At 57.6% G+C, this 21,558-nt stretch overlaps 1 protein-coding gene across 5 annotated transcripts; it reads left to right on the top strand.

Moving 5' to 3' along the window:
• Positions 1–3,761: 3,761 nt before the first annotated feature.
• MAFK (MAF bZIP transcription factor K) lies at positions 3,762–21,041 on the top strand. 5 transcript variants are annotated; one of them, XM_045075182.1, is made up of 3 exons: positions 3,762–3,780; positions 17,412–17,491; positions 18,413–21,041. In XM_045075182.1, the coding sequence occupies exons 2-3, from the start codon at positions 17,456–17,458 to the stop codon at positions 18,845–18,847; spliced, it is 471 nt and encodes a 156-aa protein (XP_044931117.1). In that variant the 5' UTR covers positions 3,762–3,780; positions 17,412–17,455; the 3' UTR covers positions 18,848–21,041. The 5 variants fall into 5 exon arrangements, with proteins under 5 accessions (XP_044931117.1, XP_044931116.1, XP_004776392.1 ...); XM_045075181.1 differs by lacking the exon at positions 3,762–3,780 and adding an exon at positions 9,319–9,540; XM_004776335.3 differs by lacking the exon at positions 3,762–3,780 and adding an exon at positions 9,617–9,794.
• The last annotated feature ends 517 nt before the right edge of the window (positions 21,042–21,558 follow it).

The following is a 21,558-nucleotide window of genomic DNA, read 5'->3' as shown; positions in this document are numbered from 1 at the left end:
GCTACAGTACATGGAATGTGGCTCCTGGCCTGCCACGACCACAGACATCCGGTCAGGGGCCACGCCGGCTGGCTGGGGGACACGTGGGTGATCCCACTTGGCAAGATGATGAGTCAGGCCAAGAGAAACGCTCATGCAGGAGCCTCCCAATAGATCCAGATTCCACCTGCATGGCTGCGTCTGGGCCCAGGGTCTGGCTCTCTGATGCTCCCCAACCTGGAGATGACCAAGCCGTCTGGCCAGGCTCATCAGCAGAGTCGAACGAAAGCATGCCAAATACTGAAGCCCGCATCTGGCCCACAAGAGGGACTAAGACTCGCAGCTGTCCACCGCTAGCACTGTGGCCCTTTAGGGGTGAGGGGAAGATGGCTGTCGGACGGTGGCTTCCCGGTCCAATACCCGTATTTGGTGCCGGATCAGTCTCTGCGTGAGGGGCCGTCCTGTGTGCGGCGGCATTCCGGGCCTCTACCCGCTAGATGCCAATAGTAACCCCTCGCCCTCCAGCTGCCACTACCGAGGATGGAAGAATGTCTCCAGACTGGCCAAAGGTCCCCTGGGGGCCGAGTCCCCCTGTGGGTGAGAACCAGTGCCCAAAGCGCCTCCATGTTCCACAGGCGGGAACAGGGTGTGTGGTGTGCAGGGTAAACGGTGTGGGTCGCGGGGTGGAGGGAGCGAATGTGGCACCCAGTCCCTCTGCCCCAGAGGTGCCAGGCAAGGTGCCCCCTGCCCCCATGGAGCAGGCCAAACTCTCCTGTGGCTCTTGAGTACTGGACAGGGCAGGGCCCCAAGTTGCCATGGTGGCCACAGACATGAATTGCCAAGGAGGGCCGCCAGATGTGCCCTGTCCACTGGGCATGCTGGTGGCTGGTGGGCTGGAGATTGTGACCAGAGGCAGCAAGAGGCTCACTGGTTTGCAGACAGGATGTGGCTGCTTACCCCCGAGGGTATGGGAGGGATGGGGGACAAAGTATCTTCTTCAGGAAGAAGAATCTTGACCCAATTGCTCTCAAAGGATGAATGGAAATCAACTCTATTACTTCATAACAACTTAATATCATCGCAATGACAGAAATCTTTTCATTTGAGAACTCTGAATTTTACAAAGACCTTCCCACGTCTGATCCTCAGTCAGTCCTACTCCCGAGGTCAGGATGTGCAGACAGGCTCAGCGACCGGGCGACCTGCCCAAGGCCACACAGCTGGCCAAATGCCAGGGGAGCGTCTAGAAGCCCACTTCTGCTTCTTCTCCCCCCAGGATCTGAAAGATGGAGAGATCCCTTTCCCCTGGGCTAGTGGAAAAAAGGCAGTTTCAAGACCGGCTCCTCCCCAAGCCGAGCCGACCACCTCCTTTGCCCCCCGAAGGGAGCAGGGGACAAGCAGACAAAGGCTCTCAGCCACCCCCAAGCTCCCACCATAGCCATCGGCCACTTTGTGGCAGAGGACTCAGCCTGCTGGAGCCCAGCTGCAGGGAACTGGGCTGGACAGGCACCCCTCTGGGGAGGGGGCACTGAGGCCCCGAGGAACTCCCCAGCTAGGCTGAGGCCAGGCCCTGAGAGCAGGTGCATAGTGGCGTCAGAGGCAGAGGTGAAGGCAAGCGCATGCCACCTGGGGCGTGGGGAGGGGGGCTTCTCCCTTGTCCTCAAGGGCAGTCCTGGACAGCAAGGGGTGAGGGAAGGGCATCGCTGAGCACTGCTGGCCTGCACAGATGCATGAGTCATCTGTTCCAGGTCAGCAAACATCCGCCTACAAAGGCTGCCCCCTTACAGGGTGTGGGGTGAAAACACCCCGCCCCACTGACTTCCTAGAGGACTGTACCAGCCCGCCCAAGGTGTGTGTGTGGGGGGGGTCGTGCAGCACGTTGTCCCCAAGGCCAGACTATCCAAGTTTTAACCCCTCACCTTCCTGGGGTCGGGCTGGGATCAGGGGGGCCCCTTCAGGGGGAGCAGTCACCCCCACAGGCTAGAGCTAGCACAGCGGCTGCCTCTCCTTTTCCCCCAGAGTGATTGGTGTCCCTCCCTCGCCCTGGACCTTGCCCAGGGCCACCTGAGTCCGCCCTGTGGCACTCCCTACATCAGCTCTCTGGAAGGAGGGCAGGGCAGCATGCCCAGCTGGCCAAGGGGCAGTTCTGCTGCTTCCCAGGGCCCAGCACCCTCCGGTCTCCCCCACCCACACCCAGGATTAAGAGGGACACTTTATCTGGTATAAGCAGACGCTTGTTACGAGCTTGTCCTTCCTGCAGTCTCCCTTTGGCAGGGACAGATGTACAGACACCCATTTTATCTCCCTCCTTCCTCACGCTGAAGGCGGGACAGCGTACACACTGTTGGGCACCTTGCCAGTCACTCACAACATGCCCCACGTCCCACACACCTGTGCCCTACGCCCCTGCGCGTGGATCTTCGTGGAACTTTCTCTCCTGCCTGGTGCCCAGGTGCCCTGGGCCCAGTGCTCACTTAGCTGGCCCTTGAGCAGTGATGACTTGATGGTCCCACCTTTAGCTATGACGCCCGGTGCCACCACTGTGAGCCGCGGACACCCCAGGTTCACTCACAAACAGGTGCACCTGTGGCACGGGGCTCTCAAAGCGGGGAGGCTGGGTCTGAGGTCAAGTAAAGGGCAGAAGGTGCCTCCGGATTGCCCTCCTGCACCCCCACCGGCAGCCTTGCCGTCAGAGGACACTCTCCTATTCTTGGGCTCTGATGGACAAGAAGCAGGATTTCAGTTCTGCTTTAATATGCATTTCTGATCATGCACACCTTTCTCTATGTTTGTCTTTTAGGGCTTTTTTTTTTTTTTTTTTTTTTTTCTGTGAGTGATCTGTGCCCATCCTGTGCTTCTTTCCATTTGGTCATTTGGTCTTCCTTCCTTCCCGGGGGCCTTTTGTAGATTGGGGAGATAGACCTGTGCGCCATGGGTTGCAAATATTTTTTCCTAGTGTGTACTTTGTGTTATGACTTTGCTTAGACTAATTTTTGCCTTAAGTCTTTCTCGTGTGTCTGGGTTTTGAACCAGGATTTAAAAACATTTTTCTTGCCTTGGAGTTTTAAAGGCAGACACTCATGTTCTCTGCAAATATTTGTAATGGCTTTCTAAAATACATTTTTTTTATTGTGGTAAAATATACATAACCTAAAATTTTCTGTTTTAACCACTTGTAAGTGCACAGTTGAGGGGCACTCGTAAGCCCCTATGGCTGTGCAAGCAGCAAGCATCCGCCACCCGTTTCCAGAACATTCTCATCATGTCTGGTTTCTTGTTAAAAACGTACGTCTTTGATCCAGCTGCGGTGTATAGGGCTGGGGTGCTGTGTGAAGGGTCATCACATTGTTGCAACGTCACTTACTGATGAATCCATCCTCGTTCTGTTTCCCCGAGCCCATTTTAGAGCTGGGGAAAGTGAGATTAGGAGCACGTGCCCTTGGGCTGTGTCAAAACTTCCTACGTCACAGAAGGAAAAACAACCAATCACCCAAGGAGGACTTCCTAAGTTTATTGTGCACACACCAAAAAGACACTCGGCAAGCCGGGAGCACTCCCGCCGGAGCACGGGGCGGGGCTCTGGGGTCACTTAGCTCCTTGCATGGTGAGAGCCCAGTGAGTGTTTTGTTCGCAGTAATTGGTTATCATATCAGAAGTTTCCCAAACGACCGGGACCTGGGGCGCCATCCTTTCCCGACAACTTCAGGAGGCAGTTTCGGTTTTGCTTATGATTTCAGAGGCACGAGCAGGGGATGACCTGGATCAGCTGAGCCTTCTATGACTAAACTGGGACTTTTCAAGGTTGGTCTCTTGTTTTGGGTTTTAGCAATTCTTCCCTGTTGGTGATCGTGTCAGTGGGGTTCTCTTGCCTTGGCTGCTTGAGGCTTCAGGCCGGAGGGTCGTGTCGTCCCCATCTTCATTGCTTCTGTGGTTCTTGTTGACTTCATCCAGGTGTCTGGTCCTCGCGGACACCGTTCGGCACATGGGTGGCTGCCCACCGGCATTGAAACCCTGGAGAGTGTGCGACCTATTGCAGAGGTCAGTCCGACCACAGTGAGGAGGACAATAGCCAGGATCGAAGAGTCCCCGGGAACAGAGGTTCCCAGGAGCCAACAGCTCACCAGTCAAATACACTAAATGGGTTACAATTGTCTGAGGTTATTTACAAAGGCACACGTGAGCCTTAGCAATCCCGCAGCCTCACCGTCACGCAGGCCGGGGAGAACTTGAGGACACCGTCCGTCAGACGCCCATGTTGTAGGTGGGCTTCCACCAAGTCAGGTCCCCAAATGATGTAAGCGATCAGGTAATTTAATGACAGACGCGCCCACAGAAACACAGGAAAAACAAAGGTTAGTCCTTCAGGCAAATTACAAATTAGTTTCTGAATTTGGAGAGCAGCCGGCTGAGTTTCTAGACATTGGGTTTGGAGCATCTTCAGGTGGGGCAACTGCCGGCCACGGTGATCTAACCCCTCTTCCTGGTCTGCAGTGCAAACGTCCCCAGTAATTTTTCTAAGCAGCCACATGGCAGCAGACACAGAGACTGTCCACACACCGGCTGTTGTGGCGATTTCTCCGAGGTTGACATCAAGGAGTCAAGCTTTTGGTCGCATAGCTCTGGGACGGTTTTAGTTTCATAGTGATTCTGAGTCAAGAGAGTAGGAGACCTGGAGATGATAGCTTGAAGAATTCTAGCCAAATTCTGGAGGAAACTGAAATTCAGGATCTAGTCCCATCTATAGCTATAAAACAAAACCTCCAAGACAAGAAACAGCACTAGAATCTGATATCCCCAAGGATCGTTATTATTGAAACACAATTTTTCTCTGTAATCATCTCCCATTTTTATCAAAGATAACCATAGTAAGGCTAATTTGTTCACAGATTGAGACCAGCTTCAATACGCTCAGTCCAATTATTTATACAAATGCACAGGACGAGTGATCAATCATATAGGTGCTTTTAACTCTGCTTTGCTGGAACTTTTCACAAGGAACTCAGATTGGACTTTCAAGAACCTCTCCAGGCCAGGAAGGTAAGCCAGTTGTGTCCTGTTATTGGGAGAACCCGGAAAACAAGACACCAAAGAACCAGCAGTGCTGTAATCCAGGTCGTCCAAATTACAGTCCTCTCTATCCCTTCGTCCCATGTTTTGTAATCAATTTTGCTTTGCTTCATCTTGGGGTAGTGGCTTTATGAATCAATCCATTTTCCATTAAAGTTTTAGAAATTCTTGCTCAGTTCAGTGCTACGGTCTTGAAGTTATCAGCAGAGCTGCATTCTAGAATGCTTGTCAGAATCTTTCCTGGGAATGTCTTTGAAGAAGAAGCATTTTTGCGGGAACATTTTTGCAAAAGCATTAGAGCAAAACGATGAGTGTCTATAAATGGCAAAAAGATTTAAAATGGCCATGGTTAAAGAGCTGTGAGAATTTGTTATAATGCCATCAACAAGAAAGGTTGATTATTTCTGTGATATATTTTAAAACAGTAACTAGAATCATGATGGATAAATTATAGCAGGACATGTCAGGTTTTTAAGAATCTCATAGAATTTCTGGAATGCACATATTCTTAACATGGATTTGTACAAATATAAGCTAAAAAAGGTTTATCTTCACATCTTTTTTTTTTAAGATTTTATTTATTTATTTGACAGAGAGAAATCACAAGTAGATGGAGAGGCAGGCAGAGAGAGAGAGAGGGAAGCAGGCTCCCTGCCGAGCAGAGAGCCCAATGCAGAACTCGATCCCAGGACCCTGAGATCATGACCCGAGCCGAAGGCAGCGGCTTAACCCACTGAGCCACCCAGGCGCCCCTATCTTCACATCTTATTTGACAAAGTTTCTCATGTAATATAATATATCAAATAAGCCTAATTAGTTCAGCATTTTTCTGTTATAAGGACAGAGAACAAAGATAGTCCGGGGCCCTTTTTAAAATCCCAAAGTTAGTTTGAGGTCAAAAGAACTTCATTTAGAATTTGGTTTTTGTGGGATGCCTGGTGGCTCTGTCCGTTAAGCATCTGGGATTGGGTCCTGATCCCGAGATCCTGAGATCAAGTCCCACATCCGGCTCCCTGCTCAACGGGGAGTCAGCTGTTCCCTCTGCCACTCCCCCTGCTTGTGCTCTCTCTCTCTCTCTGTCAAGTAAATAAATAAAATCTTTTGAGCGCCTGGGTGGCTCAGTGGGTTAAGCCTCTGCCTTCGGCTCGGGTCATGATCTCAGGGTCCTGGGATCGAGTCCCAAATCGGGCTCTCTGCTCGGCGGGAAGCCTGCTTCCCTCTTTGTCTCTCTGCCTGCCTCTCTGCCTACTTGTGATTTCGCTCTGTCAAATAAATAAATAAAATCTTTAAAAAAATCTTTCAAAAAAGAAAAAGAAAAAGAGAACGTGGATTAAAACAAACAAACAAACAAACAAAAGAATTTGGTTTTTGAGAAATTTGTCAAAAATAGTTCCAGGGTTAAAACACTTGCTCAGATAGGATCACAGTTCGCCATGAAAACAGTGTCTAGTCATCCACTGGTACCAAAGTGACAACTAAAAATTTCAAAAGCAAATACAGAAAGTTATTGAGTTGCAAAAATGACCTTAGTTCTTTTTTTTTTTTAATTTTTTTTTTTAAAGATTTTATTTATTAATTTGACAGAGAGAAATCACAAGTAGACGGAGAGGCAGCCAGAGAGAGAGAGAGAGAGAGGGAAGCAGGCTCTCCGCCAAGCAGAGAGCCCGATGCGGGACTCGATCCCAGGACTCTGAGATCATGACCCGAGCCGAAGGCAGCGGCTTAACCCACTGAGCCACCCAGGCGCCCCGACCTTAGTTCTTTTAATAGAGAAGAGTCCGTTGTTTTTTTCTAGGTAATCGAGGACTTGGTAAAGACACTGTTAAGTACAGGAAAATTATATTCCTAAAATACAGAATCTTTGTTTACATTAAAAGTAAAGGAATCCTTTGTTTAAAATTTCTGATTAGGGGCAGACAGATAACCTAAAAGAAAATTTTGTGATTTTAACCAAGAAAAAACCAAATTCTAATTTTGTACCAGTGTACTTTTGATATTAAAAATCTGTTTTTCTTTTTCTAATTTAAGTGCCCAACATGGGGCTTGAACTCATGACCAAGATTAAGAGTCACTCACTCTATTGACTGAGCCAGCAGGCACAGTCAGTAGAGTAAGATCTATTGAGGTTAAATAAATTCATTCCAATCTTAGGCCGCTTGACCACACATTAAATTGCTTTCTCAAGATCTTTTTCCACAAACCTCTTGCAACTTTCTATATCCATTTAGCCTTTTCCTATCTTTTTCCTTTCTTATTCCAGAATAATCATTTTGCTCTAAGATGAACTTATTTTCTTGTTCCTTTACCAATCCTCACTGCCACCCCTGAAACCAGAACCCAAACAAAAACAAAACAATAACAACAAAAACCCATGTCTTTTTAATTTTTTTTCTGTCCAAAAACTCATTCGGAGACAATGGGATGCATTCTTTAATGGGCATGCTGAAGCTGCTAGAAGATGAAAGGACTCCCGAAACACAGCTCCAAAGGGGTCCTCACAGGATGCAAAATAGAGAATGTTTCCAAAACCCTTTGGCCATCTGGGCAGGTATGCGCACTGAGGTTGGAGAGCTCGGAACACCAGAAAGCAGAGCTCAGATCTGAGAGACTCACCTGCAAATCTTAGGGTTGGCGAGAAAGCACTGAGCTCTGTGGGCTATGTGGGAGCCAGGACCTGTCTGCACAGCAGTCTTGGAGTCATTGTGTGTGGGGGGGGGATTTTTTTTTTATCCCACTTCTGACACCATGTAATGTCAAAAGTTGCCACGTAACAGAAAGGAAAACCAACAAATCCCCCAAATAGGACTTACTAAGTATATGATACACACACCAAAAAGACACTTGGCTAGCTGGGAGCACTCCCATGGAAAGAAGGGGCAAGATTCAGGGGAGCCAGGAGCTCTCCCACCAGAACACCGGGCACAGCCAGGGGAACCAAGAGCGCTCCCACCAGGCATGGAGTGGGACTCTGGGGTCACACAGCACCTTCTGTGGTGAGAGCATAGTGAGTGCTCTGTTCATGGGATTAGTGGTTCTCATACCAGAAGTTTCCTCCATGACAGGGACCTGGGTCGTGATTCTCTCTCGACAACCTCAGGAAGCAGTTTCGGTTTTGCTTATGATTTGCAGAAGCAGGGGGGATGACCTGGGTCATCTTAGACTTGCAGAATAAGCTCAATGACGCTTTCAATGACTAAACTGATTTTGTCTGTTCAGGGACTTTTCCAGGGTAGTCTCTGCTTGTTTTGGATTTTAACAGAGGGGACCTCTCCCCAGCTTTGTCCTCTACCTGGGACAGAACCAGGCTACTCCCTTCTGGAGCCAGGGGCACTGTTCTGGGCTTGCCTTTGCAACCATGAGCTGGGGCTCTAGCCAGGCGCTCTTCTGCAGGCCCCTGGGGCCTTGGAGTCCTTTGCATTGAGGCCCTGGGCCAAAGCTGTTTATCACCGTACCTATAGAAGAGAAATAATTCTCTTTATCCTCTTCTTTTTTTTCCCCCAAGATTTTATTTACTTATTAGAGAGAGCGCACAAGCAGAGGGGAAGGGATAGAAGGAGAGGGAGAAGCAGACTCCCCACTGAGCAGGGAGCCAGATACTGGACTGGGTCCCAGGATCCTGGTATCACGACCTGAGTGGAAGGCAGACACTTGACTGACTGAGCCACCCAGATGCCCCTCTTTACCCATTTCTTGATCAACAGAGGGAAATCAAAGGACAGATGGGGATATCCCTGGGGGGCGCAATGCCAGCTGCCCTTTGCTTGTGGGTCTGTGGCCCTGGAACAGGGTGGGTGTGCCCTGAAATGCGTCCACTCCTCTCTGGTCAGCGCACTGTCCCCTGGGGCGTGAACTCCAGCTGGACTCCTCTGGGGAGCCCCCTAACCCCAAGGCAGGATAGCGCTGGGACCACCCCTGGGGGCAGCAGGGTCTCCTGAGGGCTCCATGGGAATGAGAGAATGCACCGTCGGGGAAGTGGGGCTCCAGAGGAGAGCAACACGGCTACGGCGCGCTGTGGTGGGAGGTGCGGGTGCTTCCGGGTGGGCTCACTTAGTGGGGACGACTGTCATCACGGGGGGGGGGGGACTCAGGACACCTGCGGGCACAGGTTGCAGCCGCCGCCTTGCACAGGCGGGGCAGCGGGGCTGGAGCTCCGCAGACAAGGGGCGGGACCCAGCGGTGGGCGGGGCCGAGAGCAGGGCTGGGCGGTGGCGGGCGGCGGCGGGCGGCGGCGGGCAGGCCCGGCGGCGGCGCGCGGTGGGCGGGGCGGCGTGACGCGCGCCGACGCCGATCCCGGAAGCGGTGTCAGATGCTGGGGAGCCGGGCGGGCGGGCTGGCGGCGGGCGGCGGGGGGGACTTGTTGTTCTTCGCGAAGTCGGAGCCCCAGAGCGCGGCGGAAGCGGCGGTCGAAAAGGAGCGCGAGAGTGAGCGCGAGCGCGAGGAGAGCGCGTGCCCGCGAGGAGCCGCCGCGCGCCCGCGCCCCCCGCGCGACTCCAGGTGAGGAGCGGCCGCGCGGGGCTGGGCCGGGCCGGGTTGGGGGCCGGGGGCGGGGCGGGGCGGGGGCGGTTCGGGGCCGGGGCCCGCGCGCGGCTGAGTCACGGCCGCCTTGGACCCGCGGCGAAGTTGGGCGGGACCCGGAGACCCCGGCCCGCGCACCTGCCGTCAGGTGCCCTGCCGCGAGCGCGTCGCGCGGGCCGGGGCTCCTCTTTCTCAGGCCCGGGAGCGCGCCCCGACCCCCGGGCCACTCTGAGGTAGAGCGGGAGAGGGTCGGTCCTCCCGGGGGCCGCGCTGGGGGAGCCCGGGGCGTGTCGGCGGGCCCGGCGCCCCCTGTCGAGCCCCCCACCGCCTGCTTTGGCTTTAGCCCTGGGAGATGCGCTCCGAGGCGGGAAGGCGGGGGTTGAAAATAAACGGCCACGTGCAGGGAAGCGCGTGGTCGCGCAGGGCCGATACGGCCGGTGCTGCCCTGCCTGGCGGTGGCTGCCCACCCGCGCTCGGCGGGGATGGGAGAGAGGGCGGGAGCGCCAGGACTAGGGGAATCAGGACCGATGTCGCGTTCAGAGCAGCTGACCTGCCAAGGGTTCCCAGAAGGGAGGCCTTGGTGTGGAAGCTTTGGGGTGGGGAGGGGGGCAGGGCAAACGTGTCTCTTTCCCTAAACCCAACAGCCTGCAGTCTTCTCTTCCCCACCTGCGAGTGGGGGTCTCCATCTCTTCCAAGTCCAGCTGCGGGTTCTTCTGTGACCCTGCTGAGTTGGGGGGATGCGGTGTCCCCGCCCGCGGGCTTCCGCAGGCGTCCCCGGGAGGCTGGGAGGGGTCCTGGGCATGCTTCACTCTCCACCTAGCTCTAAGGTGCTGCAGACCGCTTTGCCTTCTGTCTGTCATGGTGTTCTCTCTGGCCACGTGTTGTGAAGTCTTTTCACAAAGCGGTACACAGTCGTGGAGCAGTTGGTGTTGGGGGTTGCTGGAAGCTCCCTGCTCTTTCTGTCCTGCAGTAATGATTGTGTTCTTGTTTACCTTTCACGTTGCTCTATGGGGCCAGGCAGGAATGCTCCATGCTGAATGAATTGTTAGTGCAGAAGGTCCCCACACTCAGCCGCCTTCTCTCGCCAGGCGCCTGGCCTCAGGAAGCTCCCACGGCTGGTGCACCCACGCCCCGCACGGCAGATAGAATCAGTGGCTTCCTGAGCTGGTGTGGCTTGGCCGCCCAGCCTGGCCGCCGTCCCCTGTCCCCACTATTGGCATTGGCATTGGCATTGGCGCGGTTTTGTTGCTCCAGCCCTCACGGGGAGCAGGGCTGTGTGCCCTGGGAGCTGGGCGGTCTCCAAGCACCCTGCCTTCTGGGGTGGGGCTTTTGAAAGTGTCCCTCTAAGCAGGTGGGAGGGGTCTAGGAAGTTTAAGGTGGGCTGTGCAGGTGGGTGAGGCACACCTCCAGCCTTGGGTTGCAAAGTAGGTGACACCTTTTGGAGAGCATCCCTCCCTGGGCAGCCCAGTAGGTGTGTTTGCTGGAGGGGAGGTCTGCTTTCCGATCCTAGCGCTGGTCCTCTTGTGATCCCAAAATACAGTTCCCTGACTCAAAAACACATGCAGGGCTTCTCTTTGGAACACGTTTACTTTCTGTGCTTGAACGTAGCTGGACTTTGAGGGACGCGATCCAAGTTCAGCCCCACTCACTCAAGGTGGTTGCTAAAAATGGGAGTTGAATTGGAGCTACTCAGGGAAGCTGTTTCTGGGGCTTGCTGCGTCCCAGCACTGTCTCCAGGGCCCAGCTGCCTGAGTGAGCTTGCTTTCCTGACCCACCGTTTTCCCTCCGCATGTCCGTGGCCCCTCCTTCTGGGGGCTCCGGGAGCTGGAGAGTCTATGAACTGGCTTCCGGCAGCGGAGGAGTCCGGCCTGCGTCCTGGTTATTCCCGAGTCTGAAGGTTTCTGGAATGGACTTGCTGGCTTTAGGGTCCAGTCCACACGGGAAATGGAACCCGGCAGCTGTGAGCTTCTCTGTGTGCTGCTCCGAGCAGTAAACAGTGACTCACCCTCCCCTCTGCTCCCCGCCTCCCTGCTCCCGGCCACTGGAAGATGCATGGCTCCCGTGTTTACTTTTGCTTTTTGTAAGTCACAGACTCGTCATGTTTCCTCTTTCTTCTAGTTTCAGGAAATTGAAAGTGTTCTCTTCAAGTCATAGATCCTTAGAACAGGTGGAAATAAATGTAGGGATCACACAGTACACTCTCCTGCACCCCCACTTTAGATGAGGACACCGAGCCCGGAGCCTCCCCACCTGGCCTGTGGCGGCAGAGTCTGATATCCGGAGGGTGGGGAAGCACCCTGCCTGCTTTCCTGCGCCATGTGTGGGCTGCCCTGGATGAGGGGAGCCAGGAGGTCCTGAGCTGGGGTGGCCCCGATCCCCTCCGTTCGGTGCATTGCTGCCATGTGTGCTCAGGTGGCATGCCTCTCCCTTGAGGAGAGTTGAGGGGAGCAGGTGTAGTTAAGAATGTCCCCTGCCCTCCATCCAGCAAGGGAGGCAAACCTGGGACAGAAAGACCAGGACTAAGTTCTGGGCTCACCCTGATGTGTCCTTGTGAGAGAGTACCTGCCTACCACAGGGAGGGCAGGAGGGGGCCTTCTGGTGAAGCAAGGGTTGGGGGAAGAGGGTGGGAGCCCAGCACTGATCGCGGAGGCTCTGGAAGCCAGAGGTGGGGGCCTGGAGGCGACAGGTGGCCAGGGGAGTGAGGGGCTCAGGAGGGCCTTCGGGCAGGGGTTTCTTCTACCTGCCCTGGGGCCCTCATTTGAGGGACCAAGGCCCAGACAGAAGCAGCCAAAGCCTGAGCCAGGTAGCGCTGGCGGGCCAGAGCCTCTGCAGGAAGGTGGGCTGAGGCTAGCTGGCCAGGCTCAGCAGGCGGACATGGAAGGAGAGGTGAGGCATAGGGGATGACTTCTGCACGAGTGCCATGATGGGTCATCATGCACTGGAGACACAGGATGCAGGCAGGTATGGGGATAGGGCGCATCTCCAGGGCCTGTCAGACATGTGGGCTGTGTAATCTTGGCTGGATGTGGAGGTTGGGGGCCGGTCGAACCCCTGGGCAGCCATGGCATGGACAGAGCCCCAGAGCGGAGCCTGGAGACGGGAGGACCACCCTGAGGGTTCCCGGGGGAGTGAGGGGCCGGGGTGTGGCCAGGGAGGTCCAGCAGTCAGCCTGCTGTCAGCCTAGCAGCCGCCTGAGTCACCTCCGGACAGAGCCAGGATGACACAGCTTCCTCGAACTGCAAACGCAAGGTGACCAGACGTCCTCCAAGCCAGGCAGACAGTCATGTCTTGGCGGAGGGCGGCCAGCCAGGGCCAGCTTGCGGACTGGGTGTGGGCCGGGCTGGTGGGGTACACCCCCACATGGAGGGGAGCGGGGTGGGAGGTATGAGTCCTCCTGGTCCTGAGACCTGTCTTCAGTTGGGTGAGGCGTCAGCTTGGGGGGCAAGCTGGCTCTGTCACCCTGTGCTTGTGGGACACGGGCCCACTGTGCAGCCAGCTGGGAGGGGTGCCCAGCTTTGGGTCTCCCCCTGAGAAGGCCCACAGCCCCCCAGAACAGAGGTGGTCACATCACGGTGGCATCTGGCTTTGGGGTTTGCACCCATCAGGGTGAGTCAAGGGGCTTGTTTTCTGCAAGGAGCAGAGATCTGCTCCAGGACAGAACCCTTTCTGTCCCTTCCCATTTCCCTCCTACCCTTCCCCCTCTCCCCAAGGAGACCCCCTTGGAGAGCTGGGAGAGCGGGCGTAGAACAGTTGGCTGGGAGGGCTGGAGGGGGCAGGCACGGGGAGTGGCAGTCACCTTCACTCCACACAGAACAAGAATGAGAGTTTTTTTGAGAGCCCACCCTGTGGGGTGTGGGCTTGTCCAACTGAGTAAGGGTCAGAGCCATGTCAGACTCCAAAAGCCTCTTTTCTGTGACATCCTCTAGACCTCGGACTGTCTGGGTGGGGACGTTGTGCCCATCAGCCGCCTGGCTTTGCGGGTGGACCAGATGCCCCCCCAGGGTCCCGAACCTGAGTCCAGCCCAGTGAGGGCCAGAGCGCACTGCGGATGGCCTGGGCTCTGAGTTGCCCCAGATGAGCTGAATCAGACAGTGGGCTAGCAGTTGGTGTTTGTTAGGGGATGCAGGATCGGGGATCCTGGCCTCCAGCTCACCTGGCCCTGGGAAAGCCCTTCTGGACTCTTGAACCTGGATGACCTGGCCCGTTCTTTGTGTGGCCCGAAGGGAGGGCTCCCTAACTTGTTCCCAGCTGTGCCGTCCCCAGAGTTGACTCCCCATCTAGACTGCCGGTCCCTTTTTTTATTTTTTTTCAGCGTAGTCTTGCCCTTGACTTTGTTTAGCTGCACACCAGGCCTTGGGTTGAAACCAGCCTCCCTCAGTCAGGAGAGCAGTGCCCCAGAAGGTGTTTCGAGCTCTCAGGGCTGACCACGCAGCCCTTCTGACCAGCAGCGTCCCCACGGCTGTGGGAGTGGAGTGTGGAGGTTCACGGTTGCCTTCGGGGGTGTCCCTGCCTGACTCTGGCCGTGGAGCTGCTTGGGAGGCGACTTTACTGGAGTTCAGGAAAGCCCGTGGGGAGCACGTGCATGCGTGGCTGAGGTTCTGTCAGTCGGTGGTGGCAGGACTCGGTGCCCGCAGTGTCCTCTCGTGCAGCTGCTGGAGAGGCGGGTGCCGGCTGGTGGCTGTGGCAGAAGGCGCAGCTGTGTGGCTTGCGCTCTTGCCCGGCCTGTCGGGGCCTCGGTCTTTCAGCCCAGCTGGGGTCTGGCTGAGGCCGGAAGGTAGTTTCTCTTGCATGTACTCTGGCGGCCGCGAGGTTGCGTGAGGTTCAGAGCTTTACATGCGCAGTTTGAGGGCAGTTGTTCTAAAATCAGTGGTTGTACAAACTCGCACACATTTGAAATGCGTTTCTGAACCCGTTTTCAAAAGCAAACTGTCGGGTTTTTTGCCTTGCATGTTAGCAGGGACCTCAGGTCACTGCTGTCTGCTGGGGTCGGCAGAGGGGCGTGATGGTGCCGCGTCTGCCCATGTACTGAGCTCTGGAGAGACTGGGCAGTGCCCGGCCTACTCCTCACTCCCCGAGCCGCTGCCGAGTCTGCGAAGTGCCCCTTGGAGCAGCCCACCATCCAGCAGCTGGTGGGCAGGGGGCCGTGGGACAGTGTCTGCCCCTGCCTGGGACTTGCCCACCCATGTCAGGGTCTCTGGTTTCACAGGGGGTTCCTGGTGCAGGCCCCAGGCCCCTGGGGGCTGGGTGGAGCCTCCAGTCAGGGTCTCACCTGGCATCACCTGCTCTGCCCAACCAAGGTTGCAAGCTGGACAGAACCCTGGGACCCCTAATTCCCATCCCCTCACTTTCAGAGGAGGAGAATAAGGCCTGCAGAGAGAAGAGCTTTATGGCTTATCCCCCAACTTTGTCTCAAGGCGATGATCACCTCCATGTGTACTCCCATTCACTCTTAGGCCTCACATTGCTCTTGTTGAATAGGAGCTCTGACGATGGCTGGGGTTCCCCAGAGGTTAGACCCAGTGTGGCACCCTCCCACAGAGAGAGGTGTCCCTCCTCGCTTGGACCCCAGTGGGCCCTATCTATGCCGGGGCTGTCATCTGTCCTATGCCCAGAAGGCAGATGGGGTGCAGAGCTGGTGGACATGGGGCTTTGCCCAGGTGACCTCAACCTTGCAGACATAGCCAGTGGACCCTCCTGGGGCCTCTGCGGAGTGGAGGGGGCCGAGCCCGTGGAGTGCTGTGGCCCTGTCCCATGACCATCCTGGTTGCCTGGACATTCCCCCAGGCACTGTCATGGAGGGCAGGTTCTCTGAGGAGGTGTACGCGCCCTGAATGCAGCCCCATGGCCCCAGGTGCTGACTGAGCCGGCCCGCCGGTGTGGGGAGGCACGGATGCCCCTGCTGCTCCTGCTGCTCGGGGTCTGAGCGGAGGTCCCTCCTGTGCTGGGGCCTCCCTGTTCTCCTCAGGCAGGCTGGGCGGTGCGTGTGGGGTGGGAGGGCCTTTGGTCTGTGGGAATGTGAGCTCCTCGCTCTGTAAACAGCCGTGACTCACCGCACAGCTATGTGCTGGCGGCTCCAGGCCCTGTGCGCTGACGTGTGCTGGGATGACACCCAGCCCGTGGAAAAGTTTCTCAGGGCTCTTCCAGCTGCCTGGCTCCTGCCAGCCCTCTAGGTGGTCTATCTGGTGCAGTAGGACCCCTGCACCCGGAGGGAGGAGTGCTGGTTGTGGCCCCCCCACCAAAGAGGCTGGGGGTCAGGCTGCTGTCAGGAGGCAGCTCCTGGTCCCTGCTGCCGTTCCCCCGTGCTGCTGCATGTCTGCGTGTCTGTCTCATGCACATGTGTGGGGGGTGCAGGGGAGCCTGGAGCCCCCCGAGGGAGGGCCCCGCCCCGGCCCTGCTGCTGTGCTGCTCGCTGTCATCCAGTGTCAGCTCCCGGGAAAGTGGCCGTGTTGCCTGGGCGATGGGGGGCCCAGTGGCCTGGGCACTGACACCCTCCGGTAACGGCAGGCTGGCAGGGTGCTGGAGGCAGGAGCAGTGGGAGTCGTGTCTAGGCCATGCCACACGCGGGGTCCCAGGGCTTTCATCCCAGGGCGAAAGAAGGCGAGGTGGAGACACCCACCCTAGTCCTGCTCACGCTGGAGATGGAGGCTTTGGTGAGGCTCACCCCCCCTCCCCCGCCATGCGTTTCTCTGATGTTCTTTCTGCTCAGTTCATCCTGCCTAGTCCCTAACCCAGTGACAGAGCGTGCCAGCAAGTCTAGGGTCCGGTCCCCTCTGCCCACCCTCCCCCCAGCCTCGGGGGCTCACGGGTTTGTTTACTGTCCCACAACCTGTGATGTCTGTGCTGGCTGCCCAAAGCCATTGTTGCTGTGGGCTTCTCCGTTTCCATGACGACCATCAGGGGTTGGCTACGTCCCAAGGTCGCCATGGCAACTATCAGAGGGGAATCATGCTTGGGATGCTTTGGCTGGCTTTTTCATGAATGATTAGAATGTGTGACACAATGCAGACGCGAAAACTAGAAGGGCGGGCTACGTTGGGGGCTGGCGGGCGCCGGGGACAACTCCCGCCAGACGGGTTCGTGAGCTCGCACAGTGGCGGCTCCCCACCTCCCGGATCCTGGCTTGGCTGCTGGAGGGGGACCCCGCCCACCTGGTGGGCCTCAGGTCAGGGCTGTAGGGCAGCCCAGGGCTGGTGGTGATGTCACAGCTGCGGTGCCCTGTGCAGAGGTAGGTTTGCTGGGAAGGGTGGGGCTGGGCCAGGGCGGGGGCGTGCTCCCCCCAGGGCCCCTTCCTCTCCAGCCAGGCTACGTCAGGGGGACTGGGGGCTTCGCCTGGGCAGGGTGCTGTCCTGGGGGCCAGTGATGCCCTGTAGGTGCTGGGTGCGGCCCATCTCGGGAGGGGGCTCTGCTGCTGTGCACTTTGGCCCTTAAACGTGGTATCCTGTGCCTCGTGGTGCCAGCGTCTCAGCTCCGAGGGAGAGAACAGGAAGTCACAGCTGCTCTCACCCAGTGGCCCCCAGGCGCTGGTGGCAGAGACCTGGCAGGCATGGGACTGCGGTGTGGCTGCTGGGTGCCTGGTCAAAGTGGGTCCGGCCAAGGGGGGTCTGGGTTGCTCCACAGTCTGATGCTGGAGTGTGTGTGGCCAGCTTGCCCACCCTGCGGGGAGTCCCTCAGCACTGGCTGGCTCCTGTCTTGCTTTTGGGGTGACATGGAATGAGGACATGAGCCTCCTCGGAGCCACTCTGTGGTGGGGATGTCCCCGCTTTAGGTCACTTGTGACAGCAGCAGGCCCCATCCCCAGCCTGGCCAGCACCTAACCTCACTCGTTTCTGTGTTCTTGTGTGATTTTCTAGTTCCAATTTCCAAGCCCTTCTGTTCGGGTGACTGTGCCCAGGTTATGACGACTAATCCCAAACCAAACAAGGCGTTAAAGGTAAGCGGGGCTGTGGGTAAGCAGACCCCATTTCTGTCCCGGGCTCAGGCCTAGGAAAGGTCCCTTCTGGTTCCAGCAGCGCTTCTTTCCCAGGATGGCCCTGAGTGTGAGGAAAGAAGCCCTGTTCCCTGGAAGGGGCTGTCGGCTAGAAGATGTGTTATAGAGCAGTGGTGACAGAATTGGGGGTCGTGGCCTTGGGAGTGGGCAGCTCTGACATCCGAGGGGATCAGTCCTTGGGAGCGAGTCGAAGGGGTGGGTCCCCATTGGCTAGGAGGTGTTCATCACCCCAGCCCCCAGGCGTGGGTAGTGTGGCCTCCGTCCTGTGGAAACAGGGCCCAGGCAGCATACACCCTGGCTTCGGGGGCCCAGCTCTGGCCAGCCACAGTGTGTGCCGGCTCCTCGGGCCTTCCCCGCTTCTGGGGCCGGCAGCGTTTTTTTGAGTCAGCTGTCTCATCCTGGGAGCAAACCTGGGTCTGGCAGGAGAGGGGGCTCTCCAAGCATGCCCAAGCCCTTTCTGAGGTTCCGCTGGGTCTGAGGGGTGTGGAAGGATGGGCTGCTGTGCCTTCCCGTGCCCCACCTGCCTCTGTGCGTCCTGCCCCCCGGGAGATGTACAGAGCAGGGCACACATGCAGGCCACAGCCTTGCAGCATCTGGGTGGCCAGTGGGAACCAGGCAATGGCCAGGTGTAGTCAGCGGCCCCCATCCGAGAACCGTCAGCATGACGCTGGGTGCTGGCGTCCCATGACCCTGCAGGGAGCAGCCCTGTGCCTTGCCGGCAGACTGGAGGCCCGCTTGCACCACAGAAGGCCTGCTGCCAGCTCTCCCCAGCCCAGACCCGGGCTCCCATGCCCACACGGTTTGAGCCGTCCTCCGGGCTCCCGCTGTGCCCCTGTGCTGACCGCTGTGCCGTGGCCCCTGCAGGTCAAGAAGGAGGCGGGTGAGAACGCCCCGGTGCTCAGCGATGACGAGCTGGTGTCCATGTCAGTGCGGGAGCTGAACCAGCACCTGCGGGGCCTCACCAAGGAGGAAGTGGTGCGCCTGAAGCAGCGGCGGCGCACACTCAAGAACCGGGGCTACGCCGCCAGCTGCCGCATCAAGCGCGTGACGCAGAAGGAGGAGCTGGAGCGGCAGCGGGTGGAGCTGCAGCAGGAGGTGGAGAAGCTGGCCCGCGAGAACAGCAGCATGAAGCTGGAGCTTGACGCGCTGCGCTCCAAGTACGAGGCCCTGCAGACCTTCGCCCGCACTGTGGCCCGTGGGCCCGTCACCCCCACCAAGGTGGCCACCACCAGCGTCATCACCATCGTCAAGTCTGCTGACATCTCCTCCACCTCCGTGCCCTTCTCGGCCGCGTCCTAGTGCCCAACGGGGGGTGGGGGTCTGGGTGGTGCGGCTGGAGCACTGGGCAGGCGGGGGGCACCTCCCTCGTGCCCATCGGAGGGTCCCATGGGGAGCAGACCCCTTAACACCCGAGTACAGTATAGACTCATGGCGAGGACAAGGTTGCTGGCTGAAGATGGGGTCTTGTGAGACCGTGTGCTGCACGCCTTCCCACACGCACGCACACGCACACGCGCACACGTATGCACTCGGCCTTCCTCTGGGCCCTGCCAGCTCTCTCCAGACTGTCCTTTTCCCGGGGGGGGGGGTCTCATGCTGGGGGGCGTCGGGAGGTATGGAAGGAAGGTCTGCTGGAGGTTCCTGGCCCTGTGGCCCAGACGGTGGGGGCTCTGTCCTCCACGTGTCCCAGGAGTGGCTGCCGCCGTCCTTCAGCTGCCGCGGGAACCCCCTCCCTGCCCTGAGCTCTGGTGCTGCAGGAGGAACCGATTGTCCGTGGGGACGGAAAGCACCACGAGCCTGCTTTAGCCTTAGCGGAGACTGCACCGTGCAAGGCAGAGGGAGGGAGGGGGCTGCCTAAGGGGCTGTGTGTGCGTGCACGTGTGCTCGGGGACGCGCCTGCCATTGCACCGGCACCAGCAGCACCAGGCCCTTGGGGGAGCAGCTCAGGGGGCTGGTCACTGGGGGGCCTCCGGGGTCTATGCAGCAGGAGTTACAGGGGCATTGGGAACCGTCCCTCTGTCTGAGTGACCCCAGGGAGTACCCTGTTGGATCAGGAAGGTGGAGCCCTGTGCAGGGAGGGGTGGCAGGGCCTGGAGTGGATGTGCGCAGGTTCTGTATGGCGTGGGGTGAGGTGGGCAGGGGCCTCAGGACTGGGTTGTGGCTCTGCTGGGAGAGGACGGGCAGGGTCTGAGAGTGAGGAGGGTGCGGTGACAGGGGAGGTGACATGGCACGGGGCCTGGACCTTTCTCCTGGGGGCACCTGGGTGGTCTCTCGGTGCAGAGGACAAGGGGACACAGCCACCATGGTGCTTAACCCTCACCCGGAACCTGTACTTGCTCTTTCTGGCACCTGGAACCCCATGACCTTGGTGATCCTTGCTGGGGCTTCCCACCCCTACAAGCCTCGATCGATTGGGGCTTCCGGCTCCCACGTGCTGAGCTTGGACTGCCTCTCCTTGGCCTTGCTGGAGAGAGGCTGGGGCTTCGGGGCCTGGGGGTGGGCGGTGAGCGCAAGCTCCCAGCCTCCTCTTGGCCCTGCCATCCAGCACTGAGGGAGACCCCCAGCAAGCCGCAGGCCCCCCGCCCGGGAAGAGGAGGCTCAGGCAGGGCTGATGGCCCCAAGGGCTGCATCCTCCTCTTGCGTCTGCTGTCGCTAGTGACCAGTGAAGGTCTGGGGCCTCCGTCGCATTGCATGCGGCCTTCACCTTGTCCTGGGGAGAGGTGAAGGGTCTGGGGTGCGCTGGATCCTTATGGAGCAAAAGGCCCAGTGTGTAAAAAAAAAAAAAAAAAAAAAGCTGTTGATACCATAGCCATGGTAGGTAATCCACATTGGATATCGATAAGGACCATGGGGAAATATTTAAAAGAGAGAAAGTATATATATATATAAAATTATATACACATTTTATCGTACAGATTTTTCGTAATTTTCCTGTTTTTACTGTAAATCCCTAATAGAGCAGAGCTACAGTGGGGGTGGGGGTGGGAGCCTGTCACCCCTGGCTCTGGGGAGGGAGGCTCAGGCTGCCTGCCCTCTGCCTGTCCCCGCCGCCTGCTTGGCCTTGGGGGGACCCAGGAGGAGGGAAGACCAGAGCCTTCTCGTGCTCTGCCTTCCAGCTCGCTGAGACTCCACTGTCACAGGTTTAACGTATGGATGCTCTTTATGTAAGAGAAAAGGCAAGGACCTCTGTCCCTGGGGTTTGTCCCCCCTGCCTTCTGGGCTTCAGATGCGCGGGTCTTTCCCGGGGGCGGGGCCTCCCGCTTCCTCACCTCTGCCGCTCAGCTGCTCCGTTTCAATATTTATTTTTGTGCTACTTTTATCATGGTATAAATTATTGAGAAGAGACCCCACGTCGTGGTCCTCGTCCGTACGACACGTGCCCCGCGCCTGCCCCGCGCCTGCCCCTTCCCCTCACGGCCACCACCTAATTTATTGCTGTACATCTCTGCCGTGACGCTTTTGTACCTTTGCAATAAAGAGTTTTCTGGTTTCAGACCTGCCTGGTTGTGTGGTTAGTGCGGGGGTAGGAGGTGTCAAGTCCCTGAGTGCAGGGCACCGCTGTTTGTGAGGGGCTTGCCACCGCCTCCATGTCCTGCCCCCCGCCCCACTCGGTGGTCCTCACCTGCGAGGTCCATCAGGACAGCCCTGAGGTGGGGAGGGGGTCAGGCCCGTGGAGGCGGCCGGGCTGGCTTTCCAAATGGTGGGCCCAATTCCCAAGTGCCCTGTCTGCCCCAACCGGGAGCCTCCAGCCTTTGGACATAGCCTTCTCCAGCTCCGATGGCTCCCCTCCCCACCCCCACCAGGTGGTATGTGCCCCAATCTTGGGCCAGGTCCTGCCACAGGTGAGGTGATAGACACTTGGCCTGGGGTAGACAGCAGGGTGCCTAAAGTAAGCAGGCTGTCCTGCAAGCCGGCATTCCCCATGGGCCTTCCCCACCCCTGTCCCTGAGGGGCAAACATGTCAGCACTTGGCCTCAGCCTCTGCAGGAGGGCAGACTTGCAGGCCAGGT

The sequence above is a fragment of the Mustela putorius genome, unplaced genomic scaffold, assembly GCF_011764305.1.
Source record: "Mustela putorius furo isolate JIRA1106 unplaced genomic scaffold, ASM1176430v1.1 tig00000139_pilon_pilon_pilon, whole genome shotgun sequence".
Taxonomy (NCBI): domain Eukaryota; kingdom Metazoa; phylum Chordata; class Mammalia; order Carnivora; family Mustelidae; genus Mustela; species Mustela putorius.
Note: the sequence above shows the minus strand (reverse complement) of the source record. Positions and strands in the feature narration are given on the sequence as shown.

Excerpts from the sequence above, each read along its gene's own strand:
- MAFK (XM_045075180.1), top strand. The coding sequence starts at position 11,506 with ATGGAACCCGGCAGCTGTGAGCTTCTCTGTGTGCTGCTCCGAGCAGTA. Across the intron at positions 11,642-17,411 it reads CGTGTTTACTTTTGCTTTTT|TTCCAATTTCCAAGCCCTTC; the intron begins GTAAGTCACAGA and ends GTGATTTTCTAG. Across the intron at positions 17,492-18,412 it reads AACCAAACAAGGCGTTAAAG|GTCAAGAAGGAGGCGGGTGA; the intron begins GTAAGCGGGGCT and ends TGGCCCCTGCAG.